This window comes from Corylus avellana, chromosome ca8 (genome assembly GCF_901000735.1).
Source record: "Corylus avellana chromosome ca8, CavTom2PMs-1.0".
NCBI classification, from domain to species: domain Eukaryota; kingdom Viridiplantae; phylum Streptophyta; class Magnoliopsida; order Fagales; family Betulaceae; genus Corylus; species Corylus avellana.
In genome coordinates, this window is record NC_081548.1 from 7,069,451 (window position 1) to 7,088,775 (window position 19,325).

Consider the following 19,325-nt stretch of genomic DNA (forward strand, 5'->3'; position numbering starts at 1 on the left):
TTTTTTATTATATATATATTTTACTTTTTTTAATTAAAAAAAAAATTATGCTTAAAACGACGTCGTTTTGGGCTGGATATGTGTTGTGATTTTAGGACACAAAACGACATAGTTTTGAGGAAGGGTAAAATGGGTATAAAACATCCAAAACGACGTAGTTTAATGTTAAAGAGGTCCAAAGTGAGAGAAAACCAAAGTTCAGGGGGTCTAAGTGAGAGCTTTGGAAATTCAGGGGGGGTTTTTCAAATCGGCTGGAACTTCAGGGGGGTTTTCTGAAATTTCCCCTTAGAATAATGATCATTAAAAAAAAAAATGGCAATTTTTATGAAGAAAAAAGCCATTTTTTTTAATACCAAGTAAAAAAAAAAAAGAAAAGGACATGTTATTCTTTAGAATTTTTTTCTTTAATTTTAATATTTTTTTTTTTAAAAAAAAAATGATCACATAAGAAAAAGGTTAGGCCAAAGTTGTGTTTTTATCATTCCTCTTTAAATAAATATGTGGTGAGAATGAAATGATGGTCTTTCACCTTTTTGGCTTTACTTTCTATTTTTTCAGTCCAAAAAGAGGGCCAGAAGATGAAGGAAAAATGGTTTGTGAAGCAATACATATTCACAGTGCTAAGATCAGTAAGATGCTAGAAAATTAGTTTAATACTAATAGGCCTCAATAAGAGCTGATCATGGGTACTCCCATATAATACGAGAAACAGTTTCTTCCTCCCTACAACAGAAAATGCACATATCATCTTGGACAATTTTTTTCTTTTTGAGATTGACTTTTGTTGGGAGTATATCATGACACGCTCGCCATATAAATACTTTCATCGAATTTAGAACTTCATATTCCATATAATTTTCCAAATTGTTTTCGTGCTATCTCTGTTCCATCCATCCCATAGCAAAGAATCTTGCCTCTCCTTTTCGAGTTATTGGGGTCAAGTCATAGCTATTTGCTATAGATTTTCTTAAAATCATGTGAAAATTGTATTGTAATATATCATAGGATAAAAAATAGGCAAAAATATAAAAAAGCCCCCCAAACTACTAGTCGTTTTTGATTTAGCCCCATGATGTTCCAAAAGTGATAAAGTAGCCCCCCAAACTACCAAACTATTGCATTTTGACCACTCCGTTAGTCAAAACCATCAGTTTGGACGAAACCTGGAAAACGACGTCATTTTGTTATGGGTAAGTTACTACAATGCCCTTCTATGAAAAAAAAAATTTGGGGAAAATATTGAAAAAAACCCCCCAAACTACCAGCCGTTTTCATTTTAGCCCCCTAATATTCAGAAAGTGATAAAATAGTCTCAAAACTACCAAACAGTTACAAGTTGGCCACTTCGTTAGTCATTACCGTCAAATATGATGAAAAATTTAAAACTACGTCGTTTGGGCAAGGGTAAATTTCCAAAATGCCCTTTTTGAAAAAAAAAAATCAGATTAAAACAAGCAAGCAAAACGGCGCTGTTTTGCTTGAAATTAGGGTTTCCTTATACTTACCAAAACGGCCCTGCTTTGGTAAGTGTTAGGAATTAAAAGAAAAAACCCTAGACCCCACGCAGGTAACCCAAGAAAAAAACCCCCAACCCCAGTTTATCTCTCTCCCCAAAACTGCCGGCCCCCACGTCGTTCTATCTTCGGCAGCCTGTAAATCTTACCCATAACTCAATCTTTTTATTGTATTTCATGGTATAGCTGTCAGATCGGTATTGTTTATCTACGAACGTGGTTTTTTTGTTTGATTTTTACAATGGGTAAGAATTTTTCAATGGCGCTTCGTAGCCACTGGATGGTGTGGCCGGCGGTGATGGATGGTGGAGGAAGGGGTAGCCGGTTTTGAGAGAGAGAGAGAGAGAGGGGGGCGTTGCCTTTTTTTTTTTTCACTTGAGGGAGAAGGTTGCTGGAGATAGAACGATGTGGTGGCCGGCTGTTTGGGAGAGAGAGATAAATTGGGGTTGGGGTTTTTTCTACATAGGTTCTAAGTTTTTTTCTTTTAATTTCTAACACTTACCAAAACAGCGCCGTTTTGGTAGGTATAAGGAAACCCTAATTTCAAGCAAAACGGCGCCTTTTTGCGTGCTTGTTTTAATATGATTTTTTTTCTTTCTAAAATGACATTTTTGTAACTTACTCTTGTCAAAACGACGTAGTTTGGAATTTTCCATCATATTTGACAGTAATGACTAAAAGAGCGACCAAATTGCAACTGTTTCGTAGTTGGGAGGCTACTTTATCACTTTTTGAACATTAGGGGGCTAAAATGAAAACTGCTGGTAGTTTGGAGGGCTTTTTTATATTTTTTTCCAATTTTTTTTTTTTCCATAAAAGGGCATTGTAGTAACTTACCCATAACAAAAAGATGTCATTTTGCAGTTTCCGTCCAAACTAACGGTTTTGACTAACGGAGTGACCAAAATGCAATAGTTTGGTAGTTTGGGGGGTAACTTTATCACTTTTGGAATATTAGGAGGCTAAATCGAAAACGACTAGTAGTTTGGGAGGCTTTTTTATATTTTTCCCTAAAAAATAAGTTTTTGTATTTTTTTTTTCTTTTCCTCATGTCTGGACCAAGTTTCTTTCCCCTCATAAAGAGAGAGAAAATAGAAAAATGCACGTGTTAATTAGAAGCCAGATGAAAGTTGTATTAATAATAAGGGTTAAATACTCTTTTGCCCCTATGATTTAAATACTTTATTTTTTCTCCCTTAAGGTTTCATTTTTATTACAGGAGATCCATGTGGTTTTCATAAAGACCGAGATGGTACTTCTGTTAAAATTTCATCCAAAATTTAACGGAATGCCATACCAGCACCAATCAAAAATTGTTATGTATCATATAATTATTTTTTTTTTCAAAAAAATATTTTTTAAAAAAAAATTAAAAAGATTGAAAAATTATATTTTTCGAAAAAAAATTTGGGGGTGGCTACGTGGCCATAGGGGGGGTGGCCTGGCCACTCCATTTGGTCGCCACCCCCACGTTCAGATGGGGGTGGCAAGGCCACCTCTAAGGAGCCCAAGGGGTGGCCGAAACCACCCCCGGCTAGTGGGTTTGCAGGTGGTTTCGGCCACCCCTTTGGTCATGGTACGGTTACTCCCATATGGCCGAGCCACCCGCACGGCCGGATGGGGGTGGCCTGGTGGCCAAAGGGGGTGGAATGGCGTAGCCACCCTCAATTTTTTTTTTTTTTTTTTGAAAAAATATAATTTTTTAGTCTTTTTATTTTTTTTTAAAAAATTACTTACATGACACGAGGCAATTTTTGAATGGTGCTGACATGACGTTTCGTTAAGTTTTGAATAAATTAACAGAGGTACTATCTTCGTCTTTATGAAAGCCACAAGTACCTCCTGTGATAAAAATGAAAACCTGAAAAAAAAAAAAAAAAAAAAAAAGTATTTAAACCTAGGAGACAAAAAGAGTATTTAACCCTAATAATAATACTAATTTCACTCTCCTACAAACAATTGGAAGAAGATTTTTTTTATTTTTATTTTTTTTTGAGATTTAAAATTGTTTTGATAGACCCAACATCGAAAGTGTTTTTTGAGCTTTGCAGCATACTTAGTTCTAAGGGGGAAAAAATAAATTAAGAAGAATAAAAAAATAATAATGATTATATGAAAGAAATAAAAATACGGAAATAATAAGATAATAACTCAGAGATTTACGTGGTTCGGTCTATGATCTATATCCACAAGATTAAGTCCTAATAAGATTGCATTAAGCTCTTATTCATCTGAGTAATATTTACAATATAACATGCTTCTATTAGGAGAGTCATATTGGATACAAATAAACTTCTACTCTAACTAGATAAGTTAGGTGATAGTCTTTAACTATTCACTATAACTCAGTGATAATCTTCAAGTGTGACTCAGTGATATTGTTCAACTGTAAGTGAGTAATAGTCTTAAATTGTGATTATTATTCTCACAACAATTCATGATCTAGCAAAAGCAGCGATAAAATAAGTTATAGATAAAGTTTGGATTGAAGAAATTCCAGAAGGCATCCGTAATGTTGTAATATTAGAGCTACGTGCTCTAGGCATGTAGAGCTTTGTGCTCTTTTGTTCGAGCTTTTACGCTCGTATTATATATTCGATCAGTTTATGAATGAAGTTTGAAATTGTTACAAAAATAAAATAAAAAAATTCTACTTAGTTAATGCAGTGCTTTCCATTCATGATTTGATTGATTTCAAATTATATTTTAGATGTTGATTTATTTACAAATGTATAAAAACTACAATATTCACAAATAAAATCAACATCCAGACGTTGAGTGTTTGATTGTAGGGGTGCATGATGATTCTCTTTTTCTTGGACCCATCCTGACCCTTCGTTGATCCGTCCACGTGTTACAGTGGAGAGCTGGGAATGTGTGGACGTGGTACAGTGGATCTGATAAAATGCTATCGTAACTAAATTTTTCATAAATCCGTTTGTTGGAATTTCCTACACAAATTTAATAAAATAAAAATAATGTATTTCTTACATGTTAATGATATGAGTAAAGATATAAGAAAGACTCGAGTCTTCTTAAATTTGATGTGACATTTAAAATCACTAATAGATTAAAATTTAATAATAATCACTATAAATTTAATGGTGATTTTAAAAGCCACGTCACATTTGGAAGAACTCTCATTATATCATTACTAGAATGATATGTCACTTTTAGAAATTAGTTGTTATTTTGTAAGAAGTTTCTATCCAAATATTTATTTGTTAGCTTTTATTTTTTATTTTTTTTTGTATACTCACTAAAGTTAGGATCAACTCCAACCCTAAGTCCGACCCGATGCTATAAAACATGTTTTTGTTTTTTAAGTAGTTTTTTTTGTCCTCTTTTCTAAGTTTCTTATTTTTCAAAACAAAAATGTTAACAAATAATCTAAAACACAAAATACTCATAAAACATTTAAAATTACTTGTACCTTTCTAGAAGATGGGAACTAAAAAGTTAATTTTAGAAGGGAATAGTAAGATGGCCCAAAGTAAAAAAAAAAAAAAAAAAACCTTAAATGGCTCACACTAGCTTATTAGCCCCTCTCTAGTTTCATCACTTCAAAATATTTTTTTTCAAAACAAAAAGGGGAGTGATAGGGAGCCAAACAAATGAATTCAAAAAAATTTTCAAACTGACGTGGCAGACCGTAAGTGGCAAACAAGGGAGAGATAATTGATTTTTTTTTTTTTTTTTTAATTTAAAAACCCTTACCATGCCAGTTTGAAAAAATTTTCTGGGTTCATTTATTTAACTCCCTAGCACTTTTCAAATAGAAAATAAAAATACACCATCTAAAAAACATTAACAAACACATACATATATATATATATATAAAACTTAAAGCACAAACATTTTTACAATATCAAAATATTTTTCACAAAACAAAATTAAGAAAACACTTTTCAAAATTATTATCAAACACATCCGACTGTCATATGATTGCCAAGAAATAAAACAAGTTGGTAGCCCAATAGTTATATATGCTCCATCATTCTTTCTCCATTTATGCTTGGAATGGAGTTTTGTTCATAAAAAAAGAGAAGAAAAACGTATTATTAAAAAAAAAACTTATAAATATTTCTTTAAGATTAAGTTGGGTTATAGTTTCATTCGAAATCATTTTACGCCGAAACAAACAGAACTTACATTAGAATTGAATCAAACTATAATCCAACTTAATCTCGTAAGAATATTTATAGGTTCTTTGTTTAATAATACTTTTTTCTTCTTCTTTTTTTTTTTTTTAATAATAAAAGTATTAATGAATAGTAAAAAAATATAAAAAACTCAAAACTATTTTCATCTTTATATCACATCATAATAATTTTGTTTAATAAAAAAAATAAAAAATATAAACAAATAAAACCTAAAAAATATGTGGCTGACCCTCTTCTCTGTCTTTATGTTATTTTTAAAAAATAAACAAATTTGTATATCCATAAAATTATTTGATATTCTTCTTTGTCCATTCCATCTTTTCACATGCCCAATCTATCTCCTCAACTCAAAATCCAGACCGTCCTTTTAAATTCACCTAGCGGGAAAATGAATTAATATCAGACACAGTCACACAGAGAGAGAGAGAGAGAGAGAGTCAGACAATCAGACAGGGGCTTTCTTCTATTGTTTCTCTAATGGCGCCCAAGAAACGAAGCGACAAGCAGCAAGGCCCAGCGAAGCCCGAGTTGCAGGCGAGGGTGACTCGGAGCTCGGCCAAGCGAGCGGCCAAAGCTGGCCCGGCTGAGTCGGAGCCCGAGTTGCTGAAGAAGAAGAAGACGAATAAGGCTGCGAAGAAGGAAGAAGAGCACGAGGAGAAAAACTCAGCGCCGAACTCGAAGACCGTCGTGATTGAGCAGCCGGAACCTGAGTTGCCGAAGAGGAAGGCCAAGAAGGTTGAGAAGAAGGAAGAAGAGCTAGAGGAAGTAAACTCGGACACGACCGCGAAGACCATCGTGATTGAGCACTGGTGAGTGAGTTTTTCACTTTTAAGTGAAAGAAATTTAGCGTTGGTTTGTTTGGCTCGGAATAGAAGCCAGAAATCGAAGAAAAGTGAAATGTTGAGGTTTATTAAGTTATTCTTGTCCTTTTACTTATTGTTATTAGTAAGTTGATTAGGGCTTTCGTTATAATCAGCATGCTTCTTGGGTTGTTGGTTTATTTGGGGTTACATGTTGGAAAATAGAGAGAGTCAATGTATGTTTAAATTAATTCTTTCTGTTTGGTTGTTGAGAAAATAGAAGAAAGACATTGGAAAATGATGTTTTGAGTGTTGTAATTACTCTTTTTGGGGTTCAAAATAAGAAAACAAGAAAACTATCAACTAAAGGTTGAATTTTTTCTAACAGGCATTCAGGTTTTGAATTGTTACCCTGTTTTTCTAGTTGGTGTTTAGTGACTGTCAGTGTTCTGGATTTTGAGAAGGTTGATGTTTGAATCTGAATAGTTTTGAGTTTAAAAATCTTGTGATTGCATAATGTATTCATTTTCTTTGATGAGTATGGGGATTATTTCCCAAGATGTAGTTCTTCGATTTCTGCTATATGGCTCAGATGAGTACTGCTATACATCACTCCATTATCTCCCATCCCTTCAACTAAAAGCCCATTTCCATACCCCAAATGTTGTGAGGGATCACATCACATAAGCTTTGGGAGGATAGGCGGGGGGGAATAATGGGGTGATGCATAGCATTACTTGGCCCTGATAACAGCCCATTGCTTAGAAGATATAAACTTTACACGTCATAGTGTTCTTCCTAATTTATTTGTTCTTTTACTCTAGCAAACAATGCAATTCATTCAAAACAAGGGCTATACAGGTGAAAGAAGGTTTGGAGAAAAGTGTTGCTGGTATCACAGTGCTGGTCAATCCTGAGAAGGTGTGCTTGTGGAGTTTTATTAACTTTGCTGACAGTTTCAGTAGTTGGGTCGAGCTTGGCATTCTTTTATCAATAAAGCCGCTAGATATCATGAGATAAGTATCAAATTAGATTCTTCCTCTTCTATCCTCTTGTCCCAAAAAAAAAAAGAGTTTTGGTTTCATGATATGGAAGCACCTCTGCAAAGCCAAAGCAACACGTTCATAGTACAATTGACCTGGTGGGTTTAATTAATGGGTTATGTGGAAGGGGGAAAAAGATTCAAGAATTCTTGAAACGATGAGACTACCATAATGTGTCTAGTCAATGCAGATTAGAGTCTCACAACGACAATCATGAGTAACCCTTCTACAATTCTGAAGGATCTTTCTTTTGTAGAATGTTTTTTCCTTGAATATGCATTGATAAATAACACTTAAAATATTATGCTGTGATTGTTGAAGGAGTCTACAAGTTGAAAACTGTAGATCTTTTTTCTTTATTTTGAGTGAAAATTTCATGCTTTCATTAACCTCTCAGAAGTTACAATATCATGAATAAAATTATGGCATTCCTCCATTGGCCTTTAGAAGATCCTTAGCATTCCATATGCTTCTCCGTGCGTTGTTTTTTTTTTTTTTTTTTTTGAATGTAATAACTAATAATGTCATGTCTACATGCAATTTAATCAATATTTTTTGAGTATCTAACCAATCCTTACATGCATGCTTATGTTTCAGAAAGAAAGAAAGAAAGAAAAAAATATTTCTTTTCATGTTAATTTAATCATATAACTTGATTGCTAAAGATATAAATACATAGACATAACTCCTAGTTTCATCTTATGTCATGGTAGTAAAAGAAAACTAAATGGATGAAGATGTTTTTTTACGTGATTTAAATCATATATGCAATAATCTATCAAAACTGTTAAACCTTTGAAAGAATAGAAAAGAGTTTGAGAACTTACCCGTGCAGTGAAAGAAATGAGTTTGAGGATTTTGAAAGAACCTTTTGATTTTTTTTCTCCCTTGAATCCGTGTGTTATGGAGCTCTTAGAACGTAAGTGATTTTGAGAGAAAGAGATGAAGTGGTCGATTGGTAGGATGTGTTTAGATTAATATGTTCTTTGAATGGCGGGTTTGAGAAAATATGATGATGGGGGAGAGATGTTGGCCGATTGGAGTGTGCTTGAAAGAATTGAAAGATGTTAGAAAAGATAGTAGAGTTTGAGAGAATAATCGTTTGAATGAGAGAGAGTGAAAGACAGATTTATTTTTTATTTTTGGTTTTAGGTAATGTCTTCTCTTACCAGACTTACCTTACGCTTAATTAGGCTAGGATTAATACTTGGAGATAAATGTTTACTTTTTTTTTTTTTCTTGTTGTTTGAAATATTTGAAAAACAATTCAAAATCTCTTCATGGCTCCTAAATCTTTCGGTTAGGGAAGAGTTTTAATAGTGTTTAAACTTTCCATTTGGAGACACTCCAAATAATGCAAATTTTAATGGGATTGGATAGAAATTGAAAATAAACTTTCCATGCATGAATCTAGAAGATTGTTTATGAAGGGTTTTCATTCTTTTAAAAGATTGGTTAGAAATAACTTTTTATCAATCCATGCGATTTTTATGGAATTTTGTTTAGAAACCCAATTGATTTTAATCTATATGAATGAAGACACAATAAGAACTAGGTTGGAGATTAATAATTTGATTTCATGTTAAACTTGGAAATTAACTCAAAAGAAAACCACTTTAAAATACTATTTTGTTTTCAAAAAGATTCAAACCCATGATCTATTTAGAAAATTCTACCATACCATTAAGCCAAAGTAATTTGAAATACAACATTAAAATCATTAAATAAATATTTATTTTATGTTTATGCTTTAAGGTGTTTTGGTCCATTCACACTAATGAGCTTATACATCTTCGAGCCCATCTACCTGGGCTAGGCCTACAAATTACTCTAGCTTAAAATTGGGGTCGTTACATATGTTTAGCAAAAATTTCTTCTTTTGTTAGGTGCTTTTGGCTTACCTTGTTTGCATTGGCGTGCAAATTATGCGAAAATTTTCTTGTTTTGTGCTGTTGAAGCTGAAATCTCATCCTTTGATGTTTGAATTTTTCTACTTTTTGTCATTTTACAACCATCCCTAATGTGTAGGTTTCCAAATCTCTGTGTGAGGAAATCTGCTAACTTTTTTGTTTTCAATTAAAGGTGCATATATCTTTCATCTTCAACCTTTTAAAGAAAGGTTTTGTTTGAAATTCTGATTGTAGTAATGGGGTAGGAAAACTTCCTATGTCCAAGGACATGAATTATGTAGTGAAGCATGTGTAACACCCTCTGGTCGCAGACTTTTCCCCCCCTATTCATATACTTCTGATTGTAAAATCATACTCTGCCTAAACCCAATGAAACAAAAAGGTCATCTTCTAGTTTAAAAAATGTCCCTTTTCATCCCCTTTTTCTAGGTTAATTTCCATTTCACTAGGGGTTGGTGATTTGATTCAATTTTTCTTCTTCTTTTCAACAGCCGAGAAGGGGGTGCTTTGAAATACGGGAGGATGGTGGTGAGAAGTTCATCAGTCTTGTGGTAAATGTTGCACCAATCTTTTCCTTCACTATTTATTGTGCATGTTGGGTAATATATTTTGTATTGTGAAAGAGATTTTGAACTGTAGTGGAAAACATCTCAGTTCACTATTTTCTGGTTTTTGTTTTGCAGGACATGAAGCGACCATTTGCGCCAATGAAGGCTCTGGACATGGAAAAAGTCATATATGATATTGTTGATGGGATCAAATGATGACTAACCATTTGCAAGTGAGTCATTTTGTCGTAGTGCATGAAGTAAACCATGCTGACTTCTTTTTTTCTTTTTTTGGTAGAAAACTTGCTATTATTAGTGTCCAGTGATCTTTTGCCTTGACATCTTTTGCCATTTGATTTGTGTCAATAGCAATACTGTTATAGTAATGCTAGAAGGACGTTTCTATTCCCAAATGTGACGTGGCTTTTCAAATGACCAATAGATCAAAATTTAATAGTGATCATCTTAAACTTAATGGTCATTTTAAAAGTCGTATCATATTTGAGAAGACACAAGAAAGACTCTAATCTTCCTTCTAGTATTACTCATACTGTTAAGACTATTGGACTGTATGAGGTGATCCATGAAGTGCATTTAGGTTATTGTTGTACCTGTCCTTTTTTTGTTACCCCTTAAAGGGCGAAGTTGCGTTGATAGTAAAAGAAATATCAAAATCAGATTTTTGAAGATGTTGCGTATTATCTTTTTGATTGTTTTGTGGATTATTCTTTTCTTTTCCTTTTTTTTAAGCTGCTTTGTCTTTCATTTATGTGCTTTTCTCGTGTACTTAATATTTAATTATATCAGGAAGAAATGTAATATTGTGGCCATCATTGAATGATACGATTTTAAGTAATGTTATATACTAGACTATTTTACTATGTTGACGTTGTATTGTAATTTACTCTTAAATTAGTCTTTGTTAAAAAAAAAAAAATGCTAATAATAAATTGACAATGTCACATCAAAATAGTAGAATAATGACGCGGTATTTAGCATTATTTTGTAATCTTTTAGCAATATAGCTTTGTAGAAGGCAACTGACTTGCATAAGGCAACCGACTTTAAATCTTCACTATGAAATTGATAAGAGGGTTGGGTGATCTTTGGTGACGTCAGCACGGTACAAGAATTCAATGTGGGCGGAATAAGAGGGATTGGTTTATTTTAGACCATCATATTTTAATGAAGTGACGTGGCAAAATCTAAGCCGCAGATGTGAGGAATGTGAAGTGGAGGTGTCAAAATATGGATTTGGGAATCGGGTTCTACCAAACCTGCATGTTAACTGTTGGGCATGGGTTCTGAGTTCTGAATTTTCTCATTCTGCATGATGTTGGGCTGAGCCCAAATAACGTTTATACTTTATGCACATAGAATTTATTAGTTCTTAATGGATTATGCTTAGATAAATCAATAATAATAACCATTTTCAAAATCGTTTAAAATAGGCTCTAATAGAGACTTAAAGATGGCTTAAAAGGCCCATTACTTATATTTGGGTGACAGATAATAGTCGCATCTAATAATTGCAATCACCACACATATTCTCGGATAGTATATATATATATCAAAGAAAATGCGAGCTTCTAGCACCTAACAATAATTGTCCCTACCAATAGTAATAACTCTTAACATTTGTTTTCACTATTACTATAGCATTCTCATGTGTCATTAGACTCTAGATTTAGAGGTGATGATTTGTGTTTGAGTCATGTTGAGGCACGAGTATAAGACTATATGTCAACCATAATTCAATATATTTAATTAAACAGGCTAGACCTTCTAATCGTAATTTGCTAATTTCCTATTAGATTCGTAAGTTGTGTTAAAAACTGTCAACCCTAAATGTAGGTTTGGGTTGTGTTGAAGCATAGGTATAATAAGATTATATAAATCATCTATAACACGACCAATTTAATTAAATAGTTCAAACTCCTAAAACTTAATTTGCTAATTTTGTGTTAAGTTTATATCAAATTCATAGATTGTGTTAAAATCGCCAGTCCTGCCTAATTAGATTGGGAAAATGCATGCATAAGTGGAAATTTGTCATGGCCTCTAATAAAAGTAGTAGAACCATCTAACATCTCTCCTAACCATCCATTCACCACAATCTTCTCCAAATAGATCTAGAAATTCACTCCCAACCCATCAAATCTAACACTATTTGTTTCACTTTCCATATTTAGGTAATTAAAACTCCCCCTCTTTGCCCTATATATTCAAATCCCTCATAAATTCTTTTGAAAAACAACAGGCTTTAGGGTTTCATATTTGATGTACAATTAAATAAATCATTAAAACAACAAATAAAAAAATCAAACATGAATTCCAAAGCCTCTTGTCTCCTATCCTTTGCTCTTGAGTCTCTTCCTTCTCTTCTCCTCCGCCACCTCCGCCTTCAACATCACGAAGCTTCTCGGCCGCCACCCAAATTTAAGCTCCTTCAATGACTATCTCACCCAGACTCAAATCTCCCAACAAATCAACAGTCGCAATACAATCACCGTTCTTGCCATCGCTAGCATTTCTGGAAAACCCTTGGACACGATCAAGAAGATGTTGAGCGTCCACGTGGTGCTCGACTACATTGACGTCCAGAAGCTCACCATGCTGCCCAAAAAGACCACCATCCTCACCACCTTATTCCAATCCAGTGGCGCCGCCGCCAACCAAGAAGGGTTCTTGAACGTTTCGCTCGTCGATGAGGGTGAGATCGCTTTTGGGTCCGCCGTGAAGGGTTCCATTCTCGCCGCCAAGCTTGTTTCGTTGGTGGCGGCTCAGCCGTATAACATCTCCGTGCTTCAAATTACAGCTCCTATAGTGCCTCTTAGTATCGATCAAGCGGCGTCGCCGCCTAAGGCTGCTAAATCGCCTGCCGCTGCGCCCAAGAAGTCGCCGGCAACGCCTCTGACTCAGGCGCCATCAAGCACACCGGCTGTCGAAGCTCCTACGCCATCTCAAGAAGTGGCCGCTAATGCCCCTGTAGTTCATTCAAGACAAGGGCTATACAGGTGAAAGAAGGTTTGGAGAAAACTGTTGCTGGTATCACAGTGCTGGTCAATCCTGATAAGGTATGCTTGTCAAATTTTATTAACTTTGCTGACAGTTTCAGTAGTTGGGTCGAGCTTGGCATTCTTTTATCAGTAAAGCCGCTAGATATCATGAGATAAGTATCAAATTAGATTCTTCCTCTTCTATCCTTTTGTCCAAAAAAAAAAGAGTTTTGGTTTCATAATATGGAAGCACCACTGCAAAGCCAATTCAACACTTTCATAGTACAATTGACCTGGTGGGTTTAATTAATGGGTTATGTGGAAGGGGGAAAAGGTTTAAGAATTCTTTAAACGATGAGACTACCATAATGTGTCTAGTCAATGCAGATTAGAGTCAAAAAACCTCATCACAACAACAATCATGAGTAACCCCTCTACAATTCCGAAGGATATTTCTTTTGTATAATGTTTTTTCCTTGAATTATTTTGATATATAATTGACTTTAGTTCATTATTCTAATGTGAATATTGAATTTTGGTGAATATATAGACATTGAAAGACAAAAACAACTAGATTGGCCAATACGTTACAAAATCATTAAAGGCGTTGCTCGAGGGATTATTTATCTTCATGAAGAGTCTCGGCTTAGAATTATACATCGCGATCTTAAAGCTAGTAATGTTTTGTTAGATGAGGATATGAATCCAAAAGTTTCAGACTTTGGCATGACTAAGATTTTTGGAATTGACCAAACTCGAGGAAACACTCATAGGATTGCTGGCACATTGTAAGTAATATTACGTGCATTACATTATTTATGTAACACAACATGTCTTGTGGCTGACATTTGTATATGAATGATGCTGCTTTGTAGTGGTTGCATGTCTCTAGAGTATGCTATGCATGAACAATTCTCTATAAAGTCAGATGTATATAGTTTTAGTGTCCTAATTCTTGAAATTATAAGTGGAAAGAATATCAGTGCTTTCAATCAATCATACGGTACTACTAGACACCTTTTGAGCCATGTGAGTAGTATGAACCAAATGTTCTAATTTTGTTTTTCTATGCTAATACAATCATATTCATCACATGATATTTATGTAATATTACTTAACCAATTGACGCAGGCTTGGAAACTTTGGAGGGATGGAACACCCTTGGATTTGGTGGATCCAACATTGGGAGACTCTTATTCGAGAGATGAAGTCATTAAATGTCTTCATATTGGCTTACTATCTATACAGAATGATCCAGTTGATAGGCCAACAATAAAATCCATTGTTCTCATGCTAAACAGCTACTTAGTTCCTCTGCCATCAGCTAAAGAAGTAAAGAACCAGCATATTTATTTAGAAGTGTAGGAGAGCAAAACATGCAATCAAATGAGACAAAGTCAGATGAATCTAGAAGCAAATCACTGCCCATGTCTGTCGATGAAGCATCATAGTAAGAGTTTAAGAGTCTTTCAGTTGTTTTGCAGTAGGAGTAAGTTGTAAGTCTATATAAGTACAGTTTATGAATATAATTGATAGAAAGAAGTTTATTTTCAAATATATATTTGAAGGAGGTTCAGGTTCACTTTAAGTAGCCTACCCAAATCTCTTAATAGTATGTAATTATTGGCTCCTATAAGACTATCTCCATGTTATCACCTCAAGATTCTTTATTTGTCTTAATGTTGTGGAATGAGGCAATTTTTTCCCCGAACATACCTTCCTTTCTCTTTGTTGGGTGGCAAACTATTACCATAATCCTTACTAACTAGTCATCCTGCAAAATAAAAACCAAAGTTTTGATACTAATTTGTTGACGAAATAAATTTGAGAATCTCAAACAAACATAATAAAGTAATGTAGTTCAGTTTAATAAGCCTACATTTATAGGCGTTGATGACCAAAAGAAAATTCTATTAGATTTATTTAATGTAAATAAATAATTTATTTTGGGTATTTCAAATAATTATGAAATTTATTTTATATCGAAAAGTTTTATATTCATTTAATTGAAAGATTTTCTCTTTCAAGTCGATCCAAAATTTTGGAGGGAAAACCCAAATTTTGAAGTGTAGGAAAAAAAAGTTTGTCCCACATTGACTAGGTACAAAAATGCCAATTTGTTTATAAAAAATCCTCTTCAATTAACAATAAATTGAGTGATAAAAAATAATAAAAAAAATAAAAAATAAAAAGCTATCTGGGGCAAAATTGCCAGTAACGATCATAGGCAAAGACACAATTTCTTCTTTCTCCTACAGATTTTCTTGTGTGCTATTCTCCCCATAAAGCTATTCTAAAGCAACATAATTCATTGAACTATTGTGAGCCCCTACTATCAAGTCGTGACCCGCTTTAAAACCTGTTTTTAATGCCTCAAAACTCATATAGAGGTGGAAAGTTAACCATTTAGGAATTTTATCACCCTTAAATCTAGTGTATTTTGGTCCAAGTTATTTTTATACACTTTTTATGTTTTTGCTTGCGTTAGTTATTGATTGGGGGTTGTAAAAATAGGGTTTTAAGGCTCATCCTGATATAAGTTAATCTCTGGATAATTTTGTTAAATCTCTTAACATTTAAAAATGGTATAAAATAGGTTTTAAAGATATTGTTAGCAAGCCTTAAAGTCCTAATTTCTTTTTGGGGAAAAATATAAAAAAGCCCCATAAATTACCAGCCGTTTTCGATTTAGCCCCCTAATATTTTAAAAGTGATAAAGTAGCCCCTCAAACTACCAAACTATTGCATTTTGGCCACTCCGTTAGTCAAAACCGTCAGCTTGGACGAAAATTCAAAATGATGTCGTTTTGTGAGGGGCTACTTTATCACTTTCTGAACACTAGGGGGCTAAAATGAAAACGGCTGGTAGTTTGAGGGACTTTTCTATATTTTTCCCAATTTTTTTTTTTTTTTTTCATAAAAGGGCATTGTAGTAACTTACCCATAACAAAACAACGTCGTTTTGCAGTTTCCATCCAAACTGACGATTTTGACTAACGGAGTGGCCAAAATGCAATAGTTTGGTAGTTTGAGAGGCTACTTTATCACTTTTGGAACATTAGGAGGCTAAATCGAAAACGGCTGGTAGTTTGTGGGGCTTTTTTATAGTTTTCCCTTCTTTTTGCCTTCATATTTTCTCTACTATTTCATTTATATTTCCAACAACTTCACAATCCAAAGAAAAAAGTAGAAACAAATCATTCAAAACCCAAGACCTAAAATTCTCAAATGTCACTCTAATATGTTGAGCCAAAGTCTTCGTCCGTTGGTGCTCAAGTTGGAACAAGAAATAAAGTCGGCTGCAGCTTAGAAAACCGGATCCGGATCCCCTCCAATTGACGGAATAATTGGAGATTCTCCAATTGTCCATCTGGACCGTTCATTTTGATCCAACGCACTATAAAGTGGAACGTGTCCCACTATAAATTAAATAATAAAATATCATTTGATTTTTAAAAAGAAAATAATAATTAAAATAATTAAAAATTAAAATTTTTTATAAAATAATATGGGGTGGCCGGCCACCCCATCTGAGCCATGGGGGTGGCCGAAGCCACCCTCAAGAGCCGGTTGGGGGTGGCCGTAGCCACCCCCATGGCCACAAGGGGTGGTTCAGTCACCCCCTAGGGCAAACCTAAAAAATTATTTTTTGAGATTGGCCCTAGGAGGTGGCTTTGGAAACCCCCAATTGGTCTTTGGAGATGGTCGACGCCACCCCCTATGGCCCCAAGGGTGGTTCAGCCACCATCTATGGCCATGGGGGTGAAGCGGCTCTTGGAAAGCCACTCCCATGGCTTAGATGGGGTGGCCGGCCACGCCATTTGGGTGGCTGGCCACACCATATTATTTTATAATTTTTATAATTTATTATTATTATTTTTTATTTTCTTTTTAAAAATTAAATAATATTTTATTATTTAATTATAGTGGAACATGTGGCATTTTGTAGAGCATTGGATCAAAATGAACGGTCCATATGAACAATTGAAAAATCTCCAATTAACCCTTTAATGGGAGGGGATCCGGATCTAAGAAAACCAAATTAAAAAACAACCAAGACTGCTGGGCCCCACGGTAAGACTTGATTGATTCAACTCACACGGTCACACCCCGCATTCTGCTTTAATTTGCCGCTAGTCTTTGTTTAACCCATGAAAGCTGCACAAACCCCGGCACTTAAAGGCTTGTTTGGCAAAAGACGTCACATATATTTTTTCTCATTATTCCCTTCTCATCATATTTCTTCTATCTAACTAATATTTACGCATCCCCTTTTCCATATTGATTAGGAAAAAAAATTAAAATTTAATAACACACTAAGAAAAAGTTTGGTATGTGAATGACTATTTCAAATATTAAAGTATATTGAGATTGGACATGAATTTAGATTAGATCTAATTTCAGTTTGTTTCAATTCCAACCGATCTAATTCAGTTGTACTACATGGATTGAAAATTGCAGCTGCCTTGTCGAGCCAATCTGCGTGGGCCAATGAAGTCGGGTCTGTTTGGCAAACCCTTTCCCTCAACCCCACTTTTTTTTTATTTTTTAACTGTTCACATTATTTTTTCTCAAAAAATAATATCAAAACATTCTTACTTGTTTCACTTTTTATACTACATCATTCATTTTTTTTTTTTATTATTTAAATAAAAAAATAACTGCAAAATAAAACCTTTTAAACTTTCAATACAAAATTCAAAACTGTATATGCTCCATTAATCTATCGCCCAAAAGGGTTTGCCAAAGGGACTCTAGGGCTCGAAAAATTTCAGAAAGAGAGCCCTTATGGTCTAGACCTTTTGTAAAACACCACTTTTGCAACACCCAATCAACATGTGCCACATCATCAGTTAAAGAACATGGCAAAAAACCAAAAATGAGAACAAACACAGCAAATCAAAGTGAAAAAAATATCAAAAAGAAAAAAACACAGCAAACCCAGCAGATCCACTGGCCTGGGTCTTGCCCGCCATTAGGCGGGTCACAGCGATGACTCGCCGTGACCCGACGAAATCTACCCCAAAACTCGATTCTAATGCCTCAAAACCCGTTTTTAATGCTCAAAACTCGTTTCTAATGATCAAAACTCGTTTTTGGATTCAAATTTAAAACTTAAAAGTGAAAAGTTAACCCTTTAAAAATTTTATCACCCTAAAGGCCGAAAACCGGCTTCGAAGAAAGGTGACCCACGTCGTGGATGACTAGACCCACGCCATGAGTCTGGGGAGACCGATGACAGACCCACAGCGTGGGTCTGGCCAAGTTCACGAAGGGGCACAAGTATTTTCAGCTTTCCTTTTTTCTTTCTAATCTGGTGTATTTGGGCTTAGATTATTTTGGTGCAATTTTTGAGCTTTTGCTTAGGTGTCAGCTGGGGATTGGGGGCTGTAAAACATGGGTTTTCAGGCTACTCTAACCAAAGTTAAACTCCTTCAGAAATTTGGTTGTTCCCTAGTTTCAGTGGTGAGGTATTTTCCAAAATTTAACTGAGACGAATTTTCTGGGTTGCTTGACTTTGCTTCTTGACTTGGGTCAAGTTAATCAGGCTCACCATGCTCATCGTATCTGATCGAGTATTGTAAAATGTTATGAGAAAAATTGATTCCAAGTTAGGTTGGTGATTATATACTGATCATGGGCTACAACCTCAGAATGACCCTTTTGTTCCTCTCCATGCTTATCAGCTTCCTTAGCCAAACCCCAACTGAAGCTGCTCCAATTGTTTACAACCATATCTGCACAAACACAACCACTTTAGCCGCCAACAGCAACTACCAATCCAAACGCCTTCGCCTCCTCGCTTACCTCTCCTCCAAAGCCACCAGCGACTTGGAATTCTACAACGCCTCCGTCGGAAACTCTATCGACACCGTTTACGGCCTCTTCCTGTGCCGCTGTGACCTCCCTGCCGCAGATTGCCAAAATTGTGTCGCCGTGGCAACCAAAGAGATAGTCGGATACTGCGCCGAGGAGAAAGTGGCGGTGGCTTGGTACTCGGAGTGCATGTTACGCTACTCTAACTTGTATATCTTCTCCACCATGGCCTCCGAACGTGCCTCTTCTATTTGGAGCACGGATACAGTTTCGGAGCCTAACCGGTTTGACGAGCTAGTGACGGCAACAATGAATGGTTTGGCAAGTTGCTTTTCGAATGTTGCGTCTGGAGCCAAGAAGTTTGGGACAAAAGAAGCGAATGTCGCAGCTTCACAAACATACACCCTTGTGCAGTGCACGCCGGACCTGTCGGGTTACGATTGCAATCAGTGTCTTCAGATAGCAATGAAGAATCTGTCAGGTTGCTGCGCAGGGCAAAGTAATGCTTTCGAGTTGCTATCTTTGGTATGA

At 35.1% G+C, this 19,325-nt stretch overlaps 3 protein-coding genes across 3 annotated transcripts; all 3 read left to right on the forward strand.

Annotated features, from left to right (window-relative positions):
• Positions 1-6,113: 6,113 nt before the first annotated feature.
• Positions 6,114-14,629, forward strand: LOC132189938 (uncharacterized). Its single transcript, XM_059604792.1, has 5 exons — positions 6,114-6,486; positions 7,302-7,398; positions 9,922-9,981; positions 10,114-10,211; positions 14,109-14,629. Exons 1-4 carry the CDS (start codon positions 6,155-6,157, stop codon positions 10,192-10,194), a joined length of 570 nt encoding a protein of 189 aa, XP_059460775.1. The 5' UTR covers positions 6,114-6,154; the 3' UTR covers positions 10,195-10,211; positions 14,109-14,629.
• Positions 12,541-12,999, forward strand: LOC132190799 (fasciclin-like arabinogalactan protein 14). The gene has a single exon (XM_059605839.1). The coding sequence runs from the start codon at positions 12,541-12,543 to the stop codon at positions 12,997-12,999; it is 459 nt and encodes a 152-aa protein (XP_059461822.1).
• Positions 14,630-18,614: 3,985 nt separating the features above from the next.
• On the forward strand, positions 18,615-19,325 carry LOC132190800 (cysteine-rich receptor-like protein kinase 25). Its single transcript, XM_059605840.1, has one exon. It carries the CDS (start codon positions 18,615-18,617, stop codon positions 19,323-19,325), a length of 711 nt encoding a protein of 236 aa, XP_059461823.1.

What these genes read in the sequence shown, in the direction of transcription:
- LOC132190799 (XM_059605839.1), top strand. Translation starts at nt 12,541, where the DNA reads ATGTTGAGCGTCCACGTGGTGCTCGACTACATTGACGTCCAGAAGCTC.
- LOC132189938 (XM_059604792.1), top strand. Translation starts at nt 6,155, where the DNA reads ATGGCGCCCAAGAAACGAAGCGACAAGCAGCAAGGCCCAGCGAAGCCC. An exon ending in TGCTGGTCAATCCTGAGAAG is followed by an intron (nt 7,399 to 9,921) that starts GTGTGCTTGTGG and finishes TCTTTTCAACAG; the next exon opens with CCGAGAAGGGGGTGCTTTGA. An exon ending in AGAAGTTCATCAGTCTTGTG is followed by an intron (nt 9,982 to 10,113) that starts GTAAATGTTGCA and finishes TTTGTTTTGCAG; the next exon opens with GACATGAAGCGACCATTTGC.
- LOC132190800 (XM_059605840.1), top strand. Translation starts at nt 18,615, where the DNA reads ATGGGCTACAACCTCAGAATGACCCTTTTGTTCCTCTCCATGCTTATC.